Here is a 19,049-nt window from a genome sequence, read left to right as displayed (position 1 = left end):
ACGAGAAAATATAAGGCGCCCTATGGCTTGGAACAGGTGGAAATAAGACAGGAAGGAACAGAACTAGATGCAGCAGGTCAACTGCACGTAGCACTGACGGAATACAAAAAGCTGGATCCCGCGACACCATCACCACTGTCCGTGGACACACCTGGAGACAAGAGGAGCGGACCCGTCGAGGACCGATTTAAGAAAATTCTCGAGAGAAGGAGACATGAGTCAGAAGAAGAGAGTATGGATGAAACTCTCAGTGAAGCTGGTGAAGACATGGAAGTGGGGAATACGCCTGAACCAGGGCCATCAGGGGAGGAGCTCACCACTCAAGAGCTGTTGAAAGATTTGAGCGAGGAGAATTGGGCAGATACTGCCACACCACCCCTGATTCCGTCTCCACGGAAGAACCTAGAGTTGCCATTGGCAGGTGAAACCTTCAATATGGGGATGTTACTCTTGAGCTCGGAGGAAAGGGAGAAGAACACGTTCGAAGGGAATAGGGACATATTCTTGGGATCTCTCGAGGATGACGCTTGGCAGGAGTTCCTGGAGGAATTCAATCGAGAAGTGGGCAGCGAGACGACGCTGGACAAGTTCAAGAAGGAACTGTGGGACGCAGTAGTGAGATTCGGGGAACCGCTCCTGATAGGAACGGGCCTGGATGAGAAAGCAAGAAAAGAGCTGCTGAACAAGCTAGTGGAGCTGAGGAACGCACGATCGAAGACTAGAAAAGAGAAATGTGAGGACAGCTCTACTCTGAAACGAAAAACTGTGGATAAAATGGTTGATGATATAAAAAGGGATAAGGTTGGGACTAGTAATATGATTAAAAGTACTAATATCCTTAAGGCTCGAGCAGGGGGGAGGCAAGAGTTGGAAGAAGTGGATGGAGAGGTCGAATCAATGATGATAGCCACAACACCCTCGAGCAGAGAGGTGAAGACTCGCAAGAGGAAGAGAGAAGTGGAAGGATGGGGTAGTCCTTCAGTGGATGCTGTTTCGGAAGGAAACTTGAGAGAGACGGCGCCCATCGTTTTGGCCCGATGCAAGACGGCGGCATACAAGAACAGCTCGGAGCTCAGGAAACCACTTGAAGTAGAAAAGGAAATAGAGGTTCCCACCAGTTCGACGTCAGAAGAAGACTTCAAGCCTCAGAAGGTAAACGTGAAGAGAGGTTCAACGAACGGACAGGTAGGGGAAGTGGAGATCGGCAAAGAATGGATCTCGAAGGCACATCAGGACATGGGCAAACAAGTGACGAGTGATCCATTGGAGAGAAACAAGACGAGGAACACTTCCCGGACGTGGTGGGTGGCCCTCGAAACATTGAAGGAAATGGAGGACTGCTTGAAGAAGTTGGACAGTGGAATAGCTCGCAGGCGACGCAATTGGGCCACCCAGCAAAAAGCCGAGGTTAATAAGATAGAGATGGCAAGTCATCTGAAGAGGTCCTGGCAGAGTTTGTTGAAGGATCATTTTGAAGAGGCGATGAGAACATCCTCATCAGCACCGCCACTAATGGCGAATCCCTTCGTTAGAACTGCGGGACAATAAATGTTCACCTGGAGTCTGGTGGGAATAGAGTTGGAGACATTGACCTCGTATGACAGGCTGAAGTTGGGAAGCAAGAAGATGGAGGTGTATCAGGCACTGATGCAACACGTGGCCAGGGACAATTCAGGCTTGAGCCTGGCTAGGAGAAAAGATGCCACATGTTTCTTGAGATGGACAATGTCAATGATGTCTGATAGCACCATCCTGGCATGCCACCAGAGAGCAAGTGGAAGTAAAACCATGGAGAGAAGAGTCTCAACGATCATCTTGAACGTATATCAGAGTACAGGAATAGAGAAAGAAGATGGTTCCAGACTATCCTTAGAGAACCATCGAAAGCTGGACGAGGTACGGAGGTTCTCTAATAAGAAGTTCGAGGAAGAACATGATGTTCACCGTAACCTGGCCTCGTCAGAACAGTACTCGAGACTCAGTGAGAAGGGGGAATACCAATATGTGTCTGGAGTGATGGGAATAGCCTACAATCCCTTCTTAGACTCGGAAGCTGGAGGAGCCCACAGAAACCATGAGGTAGCGGAGCTACTGAAGTTTTGGACAGAAAGGATAATGGAGATAGACGCAGTGGAGAAAGAGGGGCCGAGCCTGGGCCTGATTCTTGAGAAAACACCAGAGGTGATAAGCATACCGCGCTCAAACAAGAGAGTTGAAGTGAACATGGGCGGTGGAAATGGCTTGTTAACCACGAACTTGGGAGTGATATGGAAGCTACTAAGACCCTCCTGGTGTCCACATCCCCATGCGAGTCTAATCGAGGAAACCACCGAGCGAGTGAGGTTAGCCCCAACGGAAGATGAAGATCTGGCGAAGTTGAGTGTGCTACATAAGCTAATCACACCCCAGATGCAAGAGCCAAGCGAAAGGACGAGCGACCCCGGGTCAGCAAAGAAATTGGAGCCGGGTAGCTGTCTGGATTCGACGTGTGGGAACGGAGAGCACATCTGCGATGGACGGTCATGCGTCAGGATACTGTCGTTTCAAAAAGAAGACCTGGTCACTTGGTTCGAAGACATCACAGAAAGGGAGAAAAGTGAAGTGCAAATAATAGCGGAATGTTACGCGAGAACCACGGTGAATATAGCGACAGCTCTCGGATTCTTCTCGAGAATGTGTGGTCTGCAGGCACTGGAGAGACTGGAGTCTGAACATCATTTAGTGACGGCGTTGAGCGTAGAATCATGGCCCGGGGTGTTGCAGGTGACTCAAAAACACATCCGGAGCTGGAAAGTTGGTCTTGAGGCGGAAATGGGATTTCCCCTGAGCGAAGCTTATGGCTTGCCATTGAACGCGAAATCACTGATAGGGTCAATGATGGCCAACTTGTGCGGAAGTCACTACCCGCTACACATGGCGATGGTGGAAGTGTCCAGCCAGAGAATACTGGTGGATAAGGCCTTCTCAGTGCCCAAGTGCGTGAGGTTGGCTCGGATGTCGCATCACTCGCACAAGTTGTTGAGAAAAATCAAAGGGACAGTACCAAAAGAATTGAGAGATGACTTAAGCGAAATCTGGGGAGAAGATCTTCTGAAGTTGGAAAGAGAAAACACAAGCGATCACGAGAGACAAAACGTGATCGGGAAACCTGTGGGAAGTACTCCGAACCTGGAAGACAACGACACGATGCACGAGAAAATGATGGAGCTTGAGCCTCTCTTGGAAGCCTCAGGGGAGCGTAATCTCAGGAGCATTGAGATCTCTCATGGGGAATGCCCATGCCACTGTTTGGCACAAACGGTGTGGTATCCAGATCACAAGAACCTTTGCCTGGTGTGGGATGTGGAAGAGATTCGGTCGATCGGACTACCGGATCACCGGCAGAAGGTGACGCTCTTAGTAGTGAGTACGATGTTAGCTCTGAGATGGATAGAAGAGAACATAACGAAGTATCGGGAGGCGACGACGCCAACGGCTGAGTCAATATACGCGATAGACTACAGCAGGAGACTTGAGTTGTTTGAGACTGCGTGCAAAGTATTCGCCATACCAACGGAAGTCAGGCACGTATGGAGTCGCTTGAGGTACTTTCCATGGTTTCGGGCGACACTGACGTCTTGGTTGTACAGGGCAACGAAAGATCACATGAGAAAACATCAAAAGGAGTATCGACAGTTCCAGGCCGAGATTGGGCCGGAAGCTTTCAAGAGACCCCTGCTAACCCATCGTAATGCGATCACGACGGGATGGAAGAGAGTGGGTAAGATGTCTAGAGACAACACCAAAGCGAGGGAGTCGATACTAGAGGAAGACCTGGCGAAGAACGTGAGCTTGAGCCTGCACAACTCCTTTTGCTTGAACCGAGAAGCTAGGGTGAAGGCACTACCCAACCAAGCAAAGAGATTGCAGGAGCAGAGAGAATGGATGCGATCCTATGAACAGCTGAAGGCTTGGGAGGAGATTGTGATTAGTTCCGATGATGAAGAGGAACTGTTGAGACAGTTTGCCGCATCTAGCACTTCAGGATGCAGTACCTCCAAGGCGAAGAGCACGAGATGAATGGGCAAATCGGATGGATCTTGAGTCTTGAGAGGGAAGGGGGGCTTGAGTGTGAATCCGAGTGGAACTTGGATTCACGAAAAAGAAATTTTAACAAAGTAAATATTGTTACTAATATACTATATCTATTATATAAATCAAAATGCTGCATGACAATTTCCTGATTGAATAGGACAGAGGAGATTTTTAAATGATTGGCTTGAAAAGCGAAAATTCAAAGGTGCAGGTAAATGCAGATTTTGGTTGCTGTTTGGCAATAGTGTGAAAATTTTAAATGGTCGTGAATTTTGGGGTGTAGATAATCTTAAATCTGCTGCAAACTTCTGTAAATGACCACTGGCACTGTATCTTGAGCAACACTCGGTTTTTCTGGGACTCACTGGCAGAAGACAGCGCGCGATGAGGACATCGATCTCGAGTCCGGGGAGTATGTGCCAGTCGGTCATATTTGGAAGTTTGACCTTGAGGAGAGCAGAAAATACTTGATTTTGAAGTGAAATTTAATTTTTCAAAATTTCGAATGGAACATGTCATGCACGATTTTCTCGCGATAACTGAAAATCAGAAAAAGAAATCAGAACAATTTTAGAACAATTGCGGGAAAGTAGTCAGATAAAAACGAGTGGGAAATTGCTATTCGCAATTTCCATCATAGTGAACAAGAGTAGAGCTGTCCTATTCGAAACAGAAACAAGCGTATTCCCACGAGTTGGATAGTCGTGTCTGGAGTTCTATTCTAAAGCTGGACCAGAGTGAACCTTCAGCGGAAAGGCGGACAACTAGAGTGTCCCAACGGTCCATGAGAACTCAAATTCTAGAGCATAGACTTATCCTTGTCGTACAAACTATAAAACATTAAACTTCTTTTAGTTATTTATTTCTTGAGTTAGTTACCAACTGGATCATTTCCCAATTCTTGAGCGTGCTGCTATGTGAGTACAAATTTAAATTCTAGAGTGTGTTTTGTAATTGTTATGTTGAGGTGAGGCGAGTTTTAGGTTGATCCATCTGAAATGGATCAAAGTTCCACTGTCTAATAAAAAGTAACTTAACGGATTGTTCCAACCCGGTTTTTAACGGCGTTCATGTATTTTGGGTATCTAGAGACCTAAGTATGGGGACGTTCTTAATTCTAGAGTGGGGGGATATTTTAGTAGTAGCCTTTAAGCTGTAACGGGTCGTAGTCTCATGTCACAAGCGAACCGAACTGGCTCCGACCGTTCTTGAGGTGGGAAAACACAAGAGATAGTGTCCCTGACCCTTGAGCCAGTGGTTATAGGGCCTATTTTTCTTAAGCCTCATGTGTGACTGTAGTAGACGAATGTTACAAAATCAAGATTAACATCAGAATATGACCGACTGGCACAGAATTTACTATTTTAATGCATTCTCAAATTGTCATTTCTCTCGGCTCAACAGGTGTCTACCCAATTTTGTCAGCATATTTCCCATTTGCTAATTTTTAATGCTGATTTAAACCTGGCCACTGTTTTTTGCCTCTGGTTCTCATCAGAAGGCGTTTCATTTGAGACAAACATGAAATTTGGGCATGTTTTTTATTTTTTAAAACTCGGTGGCTCTCTGTATCGCAAGTGTCACGAAGCTCAGCTTCCATCTGTTTTGATTATACAATCTGTCCGTCTGTTTTCATCGTATTTTGCAAATGACGCGAAGCTAAACGTTTTCTGTCGGCAGCTACAATTTCTTTTTTTTTCAGCCAATGGCATTCTCCTAAGTTATATGAGTTTCCTTCTTTTCAGAGAAGTAATGACAAATTATTAGTTCTAAAAATTTATTGTACAGTACACTGCTTTTTTCTCTGAGATGAAGCAGAAAAAAGCAAATGCCTTCAAGCAATTCCTTCTGCTTCTATGGAAAAATCTGCTTCTGCAGATTCGGAGCTGGATTTTGTCCCTTCTCATCATAATTTTGCCAGGTGAGCTCATCAGTGTCACAATCATTTTCTTCAATTTCCTGTTACTGAAACACCCTCAGTCAAAAATACATTCATTTGAAATATTACTCTATGCAAAAAAAATGATAGTGTTTTGTGCTAAGAATTGAACCTTTTTTCTTAAAATTTGTCGATTGAGTCTTGGACTAGCATTTACCTCAATTGGGTTAAGCGATGCAGAATAGACTGATTTTTTAACGATTATGGTTCAAGCAAGCTGACTTTTCGTGCATCAAACTTCCTTTTGTGTAAAAATTTAGAATTATATGGAATGTCTAGATGCTTTTTCATGGTCTCGTTTTAATTGGATCATTGAAATATCTCTATCTTTGTGATCAGCAAGGGTATTACAATCGGGCACCAGAATTTTTTTCGTTAATAAGTTTATTCACTGAATGGTCAAAATTAGAAATGGTAAATTTAAGTTCAGTTCATAATAAATTCAAATTTGTTTGCATCTCCGGCACTTTTGTCTGCACGTAACAAATATGCCTGGGACGGCCAAGATCCTTTTGTTCGAATCTGACAGGATCTACTTTTGTTTTCAAACGTGAAGTATTCCGTTTCATAAAAATTTCGGCTTGTTTGTCTGGCCATGCTGTGCGCAAATAACATTGTAGTTACTTATGGTGTTAATAATTGTCATCTTAATGAGCCTATGGGAATTTGTTGTTGCGATCATTAACTTGGTTTTAGGCCTTGAAATACGGTTGGCTTTTGCCATATTTCTGTTTCTAGAAAATGATGCGCGCGCACCGAGAGTGTTGGCTATATTTTATTATAACATTCTGCTGACTTTGTTCAAGGTATCTGACTAATACATAGCAAAACGCAATTTTTGTTGTCTTTTACGTATGCGTACACCCTGGCAAATTATGAAGTATTTTGTTTTACTAGTTTCACTGTTGCTTAACTTCTAGAAAGAAAAGTAATTCTACAAAAAGTTTTCAATAATACTGTCTCCTAGAAGAAGCCGCTTCTTCAAAGGTGAACACAAATCAGGAATTTTATGATGTTGAACTGATTTGACATGTACTGATTGTAGTATAACCATCTTAATGGTCACCTTCCGGATATGATGAGCTAGGAGCTGCGAATGGGTCCCAGCCATTCGCTCAATATTTTTGCACTGTATTATTTTGATTGTATTGTTCGGCCGCTAGCCTCTAAGCCCTACCACGTTTGTCGAAACGTTCGCTAAAACTTTTTCGCAGTTTTTTACGCTTGCGATTAGCAAGCATTACCAAATCGGAATAGACTTTTTTTCTAGTTAACAACTAGTCTAACAAAATCATTTGAACCACTTCTCAATTTCATGCTCAATTTCAACTGACATGCTCAATTTAAAAAAAAACAATTTTAACTACTGTGTGGGTGCCAGTTACTAGAGGGTATTTTCAGAGGGGGCGTGGAACTTTTTTTACGTGTTTTACAAATTTTTTTTCGACTCAACTGGTGCCTGCTCAAAGATTGTCGGCCTTGTTTCCGCTTCGTAAGTTTTATTTAAATGTATGGGATTGGGATATCCATATAAAGACCACTTACACCCTTGTGTGCCTGCATACCCTCCTGGTCTCTTTTTCCTTTACTCCTTGTTAATCTGTAATATCACATTAGTTTTCTTTCAGATGGTCGTTGTGTCTTGTTATACGTCAATACAAGTTTTGCCCTATTCTTAGTTTTAACACTCCTTTGTCTGCAGCCTTCGAAAATGACTGTGGGAGAAATAAGTCACCGATTTTGTTGATACAATTTTTTTTTCTTAAAAACTAGCATACCAAATTCATCATTTTTGTTTTAATGAATAGTGCGGATTTGAAACGCTCCCCTAATTTAGTTATACAAAAAGTTATCGTACTCGGAAAAGCCAATTTTCGCTTGTTTTCTTTCCTAAATTTTACCGAAAACTACCTTCCCATATCTGGGATTTTGAGTTCAATCTAAAGAACTGGTTGTGAAAGCTCAAATTCTTTTGACACAAAAATTTATGGCCTTTAATTTTTTGATCGTTTTTTGAAACTCTTTGACTTTTCTCGAGACCTACCCTGCCAAATCTGATTTTTTGAATTCAATCGAAATTACAGGCTGGGTGAATCTTTTTTGCATAAGCGGGCAATTCAGTTTTTTAAACAAAAATCTATGATTCTCGGAAATATCAACTATCTGATTTGTTGGCCGTTTTTGAGCGTTTCTCGAAAACTTTCCAGCCAAATCTGATATCATAGGTTTAATCAACAACAGGTTGTTGAAAGCTCACTTTTATATAATGCTACGCCCAGTTTTTTTTTTGAAAAAGTTATGGCCTTCAAACAAGTGAAAGTTTTGAAACTTTGCCCGTTTTTTAGAAGTTTTTTGACTTTACTCGAAAATCACGCTGCCAAGTTTTAGGTTCACTGTTCAATGGAGAAACTCGATTTTGGGAATCTTCTCTGCTTTACTACCTACTTTTAGCTGAAAACAATTAGGGATTTTGGATTTTTTGAACTTTGACAGGTTTTTAGAAACTTATTGAATTTTCTTTAACCCCGATCAAATATGAGATGAAAAATTCAACGAAAGAAGCAGCGGTTGCGCAGTTTTTCCTTCAGAAGCGGCTACTCATTAATTTTGTATCAGAGAAACGTTAGGTCTTTGGGAAAATTTCAAAACCTATAAAAGCTTTCGTTCTACGTACTTATCTTAGTAGACAAACAAGTAAGGTTTTGGGCAAAGTTCAGTTTTTGAAATCACGCATTTCTTCCGTCATCAGTGTAGCAAATTCAAAAAATATCAAACACGTACCTCCAGCTTAAGCTTGGATCTAGGTGTTCGTCATCGAGACATACGAACATTTTAGTTCATCTATTTTTTTTTTCATCTGTTACTTGAGTTGTTTAGTTTGTGTTGTATCGCAAGTGGTGCGAAGCTCCGCTCCGCCTCTGAGTCAAAAGCCAAAACTTTTTCGCGGCTTGACTTTTGATATTTCTTTTCAAGTTCAGTTCATTTCGTTTCTGAAGAGGAAGTCAAACTCCACTATCCTGAAAAACGTGATCGACTTCTAGTTTCGAAAGTGGAATTCAGTTTTTAGATTTTCCAGCGAAAAAAAAAGTATTTTTTGATCCAGTTTTCTCAAATTGGATTGATTTAATCTAAAAAATGCCAATCATGTAGTGTTCTAAAAATTCGAAACGCTTTGAGGGCATCTATTTTTTCTTTGAATATCGAAAGATGAGATTTTTTGAGAAAAAATAACAAGTCAGTGTTTTTTCTGTTAACTTGCGTTCATTGTTTCTTTTCCAACTGTCTGTTTGTATCACATGCGGTGCGTAGCTCCACTTTGCCTCTGTGTAGATCATTATTTCCTTGCGTTGCAACTAATCGAGAAAAATAGCGTATATTGAATTGCAATGCGTCTCTATCGCTATGTGATTGAATTACTTCAAATTAACATGAAATATCTTTTTAGTGGCGTTCGCGGGATTGATGGTAGCGCTGCGCACAATTGTGGACAACGAAGTGTTCCCAGATGCCAAGACATACGACCCCTTTCCAGTGCTGCCCTGGGACAACTACTTTCAACTGGACATTCCCTCCTTTGAGAATGGGACAGCAATGGCAGACAACTTCACCGTGTTCTATTATCCTTCTAACACACTCATTGACGCTGTGATGCAACAGTCTCAGTCAGTCATCAACAAAGGTTAGAAACAAGCCAAGAAGGGGTCCTTTTTCAAATATATGCTCACAAGATAATAACTTCAAATTGTTTTCAAGAGTTTAAATATAAAAAAATACAATGTTTTTTGCTCAGTTTACAACCCAATCTCAAGTATGAGGAACGTCATAAAAACAAATGTTTTAGTTTTCAAATGATGTTTCTACTCTCTAGCGGCAATTTCCGTAACTAGCATCAAAAATATTTTAAAAAAGTACTTAAAGATGAACTGGAAGAGTTATTTGAGCCGAGCAAGTAGTTTTTCCACCTGACTGCAGAACTCGGCTACATAGTGTGCATATAGGAACTTGAAGGTAGCCAATGTCACCTAAGAATAGCTACACAAGAAATGAAGATATCGGTTTTGGCTCGCTCCCCCTCCCCTCGCCACTGACAAAATAGTTTGTGGGTGAACCATTGATTTTTCAACCTTTTCCAGGGGCAGGGTAATGTAAACCTAAGTAACGTAAAAATCACAGGTGTGTTGTGCGGAACTTGAAAGAACCTTCGCTTTATGTTTTATGCTGGAACATAATGAGTGGTGTGACCCCTTAGAATTGGCGTCCGGCCTGTTTTTGAGAGTTAGTGTTTGAAATTCCAAAACATGACTGTTCAATTAGCTTATGTGACAAGCTTATAGTTTCTATGAAAATCCGTTTCAGAAGTTACGCTTATCTTGCGGTATTTTTTCAGATGATATATTTCAATATATGCTCGCTTTCTAAGCATTAATGAACAAATTGATTCTGTCAAGGAACGAAGTGAAGACACTTATGTAGGCCGTGTGGTTGTTTTTTTTTTCCGGAAAAGTCTTAAAATTTGATCAGACCAAATTTGATCTTTGGCAATTTTACTTTCTTTTCAAGTTCAGACTGTCTTGAGTTCTTTTTGAGTTCACTCCAAATTCGTTTGCTAAAAGGAAGTCAGTGTGCTCTCCAATTAAGAGAGTGCAAAAACATGAATGGCTTTTAGGTGCGAAAGTGGATTTTCATCACGATTTCCCAGCCGAATAAAAAAATACTCCAGTCGAATTTTCTCTAAATGAGTATATTTAATAAAAAATTTCGATCATGCATAATTCTTGAAATTTTAAGCCATATATTTCTTTCTTTGAAACTCGAAACTTTTCGAAGAGCTTTAGGTTCATATATATTTTTTTGAAACTCAAAAATTGATAAGTTTTCAAAACAAGTATGTACTTTTGTTGTAATTGTTTCCTTGTTCATTAACACTGCTTGAAATATTCTTTAATTTCAGTGGGATTTGTTAGCATTGCGGACGAGTCTGAGCTGGCGGACAGATTTGACCTTCTGCGATCTCAAGTGTGGAAGACGAGCACCTACCTCGGAATGGTCGAGTTTGAAGCATTGGACGATGACAATGCGGGCGTTGCTTGGCCAACTGACAATTCGATGCCACCTCATCTGAAAATGAACATTCGCTTGAGCTACACTAGACGGTGAGATTCTGAAATTTTCAGTTTCATATAGAAAAGTCCAGCGACCCGCTTATAATTAAGAGTCGATGAACACAGTTCAGGCTCTTATATAGGTCACGATATTTATATTTTTTGCTCAGATCCTTTTATCACGCCACACAGAAAGCAGAAAAACTGAGACTATTTTGAATTTTTTTGTAAGACTATGGTCGGAACATTGTGCTATTTACACGGTAACCGGTTATCCTTGTTGTTTTAACCTTTTTATAGCTAATTCTTGGCGTTTTCGCTTGTGTTTACGAAGTTCAGCTTTTTGTCTGACCTATTTTTTTGTTATACATCATAAATGTCATGAAATTATGGATATCAACTACTAATTTTTAATCGTTACGTTGGTTTTGCGATTTTTGATTAATTTTCATTTTATCTGGATGTATGTTTCCATCGGAAATTTTTGATTTTTTTTCAAGAGTCGATGAACGTAGTTCAGACTCTTATAGGTCACGATGATTTTTTTTTTTGGAACAGTCATAAATTTTGTTCAGGCTCAAATTTACTTTTCGCGGCTTGGCTTTTAATTTCTTTTCAAGTTCACTTCCTTTAATTTTTCGAAAAGAATGCAAGCTCCACTATCGAACAGTAAAAGTGTAAAAATCACGAAAAACGTGATCGACTTCCAGTTTCGAAAAAAAAATATTTTAATTTTCATATTTCCCAGTGGAACAAAAAACTACTTATTGATCCAGTTTTCTCAAATAAAATTATTTTGTTAATCAAAAAAGTGCCAATTTTAAATCTTTCCAGAAGTTCAAATAGCTTTAAGGGTATCTATTTTTTTCTTCGAAATTCGAAAGCTGAGTTTTTTAAAGAAAGTCAGTATTTTTTTGTTTGCTTGCAATCGTTGACTTTTTTTTAAGTCTGTTGGCTATGTTTTTATTAGGAAAAGAATAGAATCCTCGTTTATATTTCAATGAAGAGTCTATGAAAGACCCTATAAAAAGAAATAATTGCTTTTTAAATCTCGTTATTTACACAAGCGGAGCTTTTTCTGTCGGTTGGGGGATTTTAAACTTATTCAAAAATTTTGTCAACCTTTTTTTCTAGGTCGAGCAAACTGATTTTTCGAGCGCTCTCAGAATACTATAAAGACCCTATTTTTACATTTTTTTCTGCGCTGCAGGTAATTTTTTGATTAAATGCGGCAAACAATGCGTTTTAATGCTTTTGGAAAGTCTGGCAAAAACATCGTTTTTTTGGCGCGCGCTACTCTGAAAATTAGTATATGCTGGCACCTCTATAAAACTACAGGGTCGGTCAACCAAAATTGGATGTCTTACAATAGTACCGAAGAGGGAGACTTTGGATTGTCAGGGGATCGAATCCCCGAGGAGAGGGGGCGTCCGCCCCAACCCCAAATCTGCTACTGAAGCAGCATTGGTTGTAAAAGCAGGATGCAGCATTGGCATTATAATCCAATGCGCTTTTACAATAGCTAAGTAATAATTTAACACTGTCAAGAATTCAGCAAATAGACCGAAAATAGATAATTTTACCAAATAACGGTATAATAATTAAAATTCGATTTCCCAAATATAGTTTGCGAGATTTTTTAAATGCTTAGTTAATACAAAATTTGGCTTCATACTTTCTAGTTTTTACATATAAAATAGTGTGGTTACCTTTAGCTGCTTACATTCAAAAACATTACATGCAAAATTTGTGTTTTGTGAATTTTGAAGCTCCTTTTGCCGGATGTCTTCGGTTTATATAAGCGTCAGTGGTACGATTGTGTAGGGCAGCCAATTGGAAAACCTTTATTTAATGAGAAGGTCATTGATTTTTCAAATCTTCTTAGTTTTTTTTGTTCTTTTTACCTTTTTAAAGCTACTTTTTGGCATTTCTTTGGTTGTTTGTGTAGCAAAATTCCCAAACACAAAGGTTTAATTGAAAACAATTTCGAAAAATCATGAAATTGAAAAAAAACTTGAAAAAAATTTCATTTCTAAAAGACAAGTGAATAAGATGAAAAGGTGCAAGAAGAGAAATCAGCTTGACCAGAAGTTTGACAATTGTAGGAGTACTATATCCGGATAGTGTCCGCTAAGTTTGAGTTTGAATAGAAAAAAAATTCGGATCCATTTTTCTCGAAATTTGTTTTTCTCTGAAAAGCGCCTCGTGATTGAAAGGGACTTAATCTGATGCCACACATCACACATTCGAGTTTTTTCTCAATTAGTTCAAGTTAACTTGAAAAAAAAATGCATTTTTTTTTCGTTCACGAGAATCATATTATTAAACGACTCTCTTAAGCTTTTTGACCGTGACTCAAGCGAAAATCAGAAGATCATGTTTTTGGGGTACTGTTTTGGAAAAAAAATGTTTCATTTGGAAACTAATGTCTTCCAGTGTCCTCTTTGTTGGTTTCGTGGAAATGCTTTAATAAGCGAAACAACTTATTAAAATGCTGGAACAGGAGGATTCAAACTGTAAAGTGAATAAACCACAACAGTTGCCGTTAAATTAGCTTTGGTAATAAATATTATGAACAAAAAAAGTATAATTGATTATTATATTTGTACTGTATTTCTTAATTACATACATCATCACTAGCCGCTGATATGCTGACAATTCTTTACAATTTGTTTCTAGTGTTGACAAGTATGGTTTGTCGGGCGCAGTTCTGGACGACGACAGACAGAGATTCAACAACTGGCGCACTGGCGAGGAGTACGATGCGAGGGCATTCGGTCACAGACAAGACGACTCCAAGTTCGCCCCAATACCTCCAGGTAAAAACTCTCATTATTTCTGGATGTTGTGGCACCGCTGTAAGGGCATTAGACTCGCGTTTTTATAGAGATGTGCAGTTGAAGTCATGTTGAAGGCAAATTCTTCCACATTTGAGTTAGAAAAAGGGTACTTAAAGAAAGGCTCATCATAGTTTGACTGGCAGAAAAAGTTCAGACAATAGTTCTTTCAAATGTATCATTGCGGTTCGAATACGTTATTAAGAGGACTTTCAAGAAGACAAGTCGTGATGTCGCATGAATCTTGAACCGTCGAAGGTAATTTAGAGCAAATGCAGCATCGTTCCGCTACGCCTGTTTTTCTACAAAACCAGTGGTACATTCAGTTTATAATCTTGAGAAAGAGTTATTTTGTTGGTTCTTTAAAAGCTTAAATCGATTTTATGGCTATTTTTAGGTTATTTCGAGGAAGGATTTCTCTCTCTGCAACTGGCTCTGAATCTCGGGATCCTGTTGCACCTCGGAGGCACCTGGGACTCCTCTACTTCTGAAATCCACATGAACCGCATTCCCTACCCTCCCTACTCGCTGAACACATTCAACCTATTTTTGAACACGCTGCTACCTTTCGTGTTTGTGATTTCAATGATCTCTCTGGTTCTTCTGGTCGTGAAACAACTGGTTTTGGAGAAAGAGAGACGTCTGAAAGAGTCGATGAAAATGATGGGTTTGAGACCGTGGTTGCACAACGTGGCTTGGATGTTCCATTTCGGAGTGATCTTCTTGGTGGTCTCCTTTCTCATGACATTCTTCCTGACTGTCAAACTAGTCGACCAGGGAGCCATATTCGAGTACTCCTCCTACTTCGGAGTATTCCTCGTGTTCATGTTCTACTCCATTCAAGCACTAGCCTGCTGCTTTCTATTCTCAACGCTTTTTTCAAATGGTGAGTCATATTTTAATCTACCATTCAAAAAGCGAAGCTAACTTTAAAAGTAGTGTTCAATTCTGCGAACATTCATCGATAGTGTGCATTATGAACCGAATGGATTGGAAGCCGAATAGCAATAACTGACGAAGTTAAGTAACTCATTCGATCCTAGAAGAGTGTATTTGTAAAGATTGAGGCAGCACATAGAATCAAACTCATTTTTTCCATTGCTTCCTCATTGTTCGAAATGACAATCTTAACTACCAAGCATCTATAGTTATTTTTAGGAAGTGAAGCCTTTCTGCTCCTTGAGTTTTTCTAGTGTTGATAATATCACAAATGAGAATACTTTTGATGGCTCTTTTCCAGGCTCCCCTTTGATTTTTGTCTGAAATTCAATATAAGAAAGTCTATTTAAAATTACTTTTGTTATTATAAACTGCATCAAAACTTGTCAGCGTGAACAGGTGAACAAATTTTTACAACATTTCTTACATGCAAAATGCCGTGTGAACAATTTTTGAACAGCTTCATTTTGTAATTTTCCGAGTGTGTGGGAAACTGGAAAAGAGTCCCTTTAATTTTTTGATTTGGGTTTTTGTAATGAATTGATTGTGTATTTATTGTATCAAGGTTTTGGCCGTATCCGAACTTAATGGCGCCCATCAATCATATGATTGCGAGTTAAAATCGTACGTGTGTGGCAATTTGATGGGTAAGCGATTGCAAGATACCCAATAATGAGTGGGCTCGTCATGATTAAGTGAGCTCTAGTTCAATCTTACATAATTAACCTCCGGGTTGCGCCTCTGGGCTGGTTGACTAAACAGATATATTTTTGATTTGTGTGACGTTTCAGCCAATACTGCAGCAGTGATGACTGGAGTGATCTGGTTCTTCACCTACTTTCCCTGGTTGTTTCTGGACCCTGGAAACCCCAATGGGTTCTACAACACCCTGGGCGTCGGAATCATAATCCTGCTCTCGTTCATTCCCAACCTGGGATTCTGTTTCGGAGTGCTGATGCTTACCTCGTTGGAAAATAGAGGTACAGCTTGCTAGCATGGAAATGCAATATTAACGTTGGTTGTTTATATGTAATTGGAACGGCAGAGGTGAAAGACTATTCCTTTAGGGTATGAGATCTGTTGAAAACAAGACATCTCAACGGCTCGTTGTAACGTGTTAGCGAGTGAAACCTGTTTTAATATTTCGGATGTTTCAGTTTGATTTAATTGCGTCATCGTGTCAGCTTTTGGTATTATATGTGTCGAATCTGCATTTTGAATCATAGTTTTTTCAAAATTAAATAACCATTTTCGAAATTGTAATTTTAAAGAATAAATAAATGAGTTAGAAACGTGTTTTTTGTAAGTTGTTGCAGGTTTATATGCTTTCATATTTTAAAAAATAAATTGACTTTTGAATGATGAAGGTATTGGAGTGAACATGGACACTTTGACTGAGACGAGGACATTCAACGACGACCTGATGATGGTGAACATCTTCACCAGCCAAATTGTGTCTGCCATCGTGTTCATACTCCTCACTTGGTACCTGGAGAACGTGCATCCAGGCATCTACGGTGTGGCCAAATCGCCCATTTTCTGCTTCAAACCCTCCTATTGGTGTCCGGATACTATGCGCAAGAGAAGACACGTAGAGGTTTGCATTTTGAGTTCATAAAAAGATTGAAGCAAAAGTCTCACTTGAGGAGTTTTTCACCAGGGCGAGGGACGCGTAATCTTGTGGTCCGTCGGTCGAATGTCGTAGTCAGCAAAATTGTGTTATTCAGACCATTTTCTCTGTGACTTGTTTTTGCTTTTAGTGAATTCTTAAAGCTCCTTTTTTGCTGTTTTGTTTTGCGTTTGTCTGCGGACTGCGACTTAGCCGCTGTAATAGAGCGCTTTACGATTCTCTAATTGATTTCGTTGGGATGTTAAAGTCAAAAAGATAAAAGTTTGTTTATAAAAATGGAAAGTACAACATGGAGGTGGTACGAATGACTATGAGTCATGAATGTAGCGAATACTCTTGTGTAGGTCTTGGAGATTATTTACATTTTTGAAAAGTCCTGAGATTTGTTCAGGCTCAAATTTACTTTTTCGCGGTTCGACTTTTGATTTCTTTTTAAGCTCAGTTCATTTCCATTGTTAAAAGGAAGGTAAACTTCTCTATCGAACAGCAAAAATATAAAGGTCACAAAAATGTGATCGACTTCTGATTTCGAAACGAAAGATTTTAAGTTACAGATTTCACAGCGGAATAAAAAGTTTACCTATTGATCCAGCTTCCTCTAATTGGTTTAAAATTATCAAATAAATTGCTCTGGATAATCACAGAGCTTTAAGGCCATATCTTTTCTTTGAAGTTAAGCAAGTCCATATATTTTTTCTTCTTTTGTTGCGTTCATTGTCTGTTTTCCAACTGGTTGTTGGCAATGTTTTGAGCTTGTTGGCGAGAGAATGAAGTAGCTGCTGTTTTTGTGAAGGTGGTGAGAGAAGCAGATCACACTGATGGAGGGAGAGACAAGGAGAACTTCGAGGAGGATCCCGAGGGGCTGAAAGTGGGCATCCACATCCAGAATCTGCACAAGGTAACAAACCCATCAGCGATCTCCTTTCTTTATCAAATCAATGTGTAGCTTTTCGTTAATGGAGTAGGCTGATAATTGTTGAAAAAGGAAGGCTTTCTGGGCATTTGTGAAAGCGGAGTGAGTTAAGCAAATCACTGAATTATGTGATGTTTTTACCCTCTAGAAAACGATGGACTGGATTAATTTATGCATGATTGAAAGAAACAATTCGCAAATTTATCGGATCATAGCATGGTCAATTGAATTTGTTCACTCTACTAATGCTTGCTTTCATTGATGTTTTTTTTCTGGGCTGCGAAATGTTTGTTCATTTCACTCTGAAAAGCGTGCTCGTTGCAATCATATGGTACACAACTGCTTGCAGAAGGAAACTTGAGAAAATTTTTTTTGGCGTTTACCAAATAACGTAGATAATCATTTATACTTCCGAGCTTTAGAATTGGAAACAAGGTTTGTGCTGGTTGTTTTCCAATGAAAAGTCAGGTATCACCTAATAAGCATGAGGTGGGTTCGAGTGAGGTAGCACATGAAAGCCTTGCCCGCCATGTTTTATTTGCTAGAAAGGTTTTCTGGATTTGTAGTTTTTTTTCTATTTGATAGGGAACTGTAGTCGGAACATTCTGTGCTACTAAAATTATTTAAGAGTTATCAGTTGTCATTTTGTAAAAGTCTCGGAACTTTTTAATGGCATTTAAAAAAAACAGAAATAATTTAGAACCATACTTTTTTTTTCTCTGTTCATTTGTCTAATTTACGTACACTATCAAGTATGCCTTCAGTGTAGGCTTTCGTTCAGATCCTCTCATCAGACCAAAAAAAAATTGAAAAAAAAATTTTCAATTTTTTTATTATCGTGGTTGGAAATTTATGTACTAATTGCACAGCAACCGGTCATTCTTTATATTCTTTAGAAATACGGAAATGGGAAGCTGGCGGTGCGTGGCGTGAATGTGAAGATGTTTGAAGGCCAGACAACTGCGTTTTTGGGCCACAATGGAGCTGGCAAGACGTCCACTATTTCCATGCTCACAGGTCAGTCATGTATCCAGGGTTACCAACTTGGCTCTATTATAGTTAACTTAAGTTTGAAAATTGCTATTTTGAACAACCTGCACTCAGCCGAATTCTTAATTGGGCGAAAATGAAATTTCAATTCCCCTGACAAATCAAATTTCGAAATTATCTGAAACTTTAATTTATTTGTTTTTCGTCTCAAAGCCCACCCAGTTAAAAAATGAAAGCATGCGAATAGGCACACATGCTAATGGCTACGCCCCGCATTTCTTTTTATTATCAGAAATTGGTTATTTCCTTAAGGATGAAATAGATTTTTATAGTGATAAATATGGGATTGATAACATTGGCTGTTCATTAACAGAGTATAAAATGTCATAGTTTGTGTAATGAAGGTTGTTTTGCTGGAAATGTATCTCTATAGGCCTGTACGAGCCAAGTTCGGGCGATGCTCTGATCAATGGACTGTCAATCAAGAAAGACATGGAGAAGATCAGAGAGAGTCTGGGCATCTGTCCTCAACATGACGTGCTCTATGACAACCTGACAGTGGAGGAACACCTGCGCCTCTTCTGCAAACTCAAAGGCAAGCCAAGCTAAAGAACCGAACCACGTT

General features: G+C 39.6%; 1 protein-coding gene across 1 annotated transcript in view; it reads left to right on the top strand.

Moving 5' to 3' along the window:
* The window catches only part of LOC134850878 (phospholipid-transporting ATPase ABCA1-like), a 100,825-nt gene that overhangs the window by 46,071 nt on the left and 35,705 nt on the right, over nt 1–19,049 (top strand). Inside the window, exons 2-11 of the mRNA XM_063866638.1 lie at nt 5,820–5,995; nt 9,459–9,692; nt 10,965–11,166; nt 13,795–13,934; nt 14,350–14,838; nt 15,683–15,871; nt 16,259–16,488; nt 17,315–17,419; nt 18,331–18,451; nt 18,858–19,019. Coding sequence (XP_063722708.1) covers nt 5,884–5,995; nt 9,459–9,692; nt 10,965–11,166; nt 13,795–13,934; nt 14,350–14,838; nt 15,683–15,871; nt 16,259–16,488; nt 17,315–17,419; nt 18,331–18,451; nt 18,858–19,019 — 1,984 coding nt within the window. The 5' untranslated portion in view covers nt 5,820–5,883. The remainder of the gene's footprint in view (nt 1–5,819; nt 5,996–9,458; nt 9,693–10,964; nt 11,167–13,794; nt 13,935–14,349; nt 14,839–15,682; nt 15,872–16,258; nt 16,489–17,314; nt 17,420–18,330; nt 18,452–18,857; nt 19,020–19,049) is intronic.

This window comes from Symsagittifera roscoffensis, chromosome 7 (genome assembly GCF_963678635.1).
Source record: "Symsagittifera roscoffensis chromosome 7, txSymRosc1.1, whole genome shotgun sequence".
NCBI lineage: Eukaryota > Metazoa > Xenacoelomorpha > Acoela > Convolutidae > Symsagittifera > Symsagittifera roscoffensis.
Note: the sequence above shows the minus strand (reverse complement) of the source record. Positions and strands in the feature narration are given on the sequence as shown.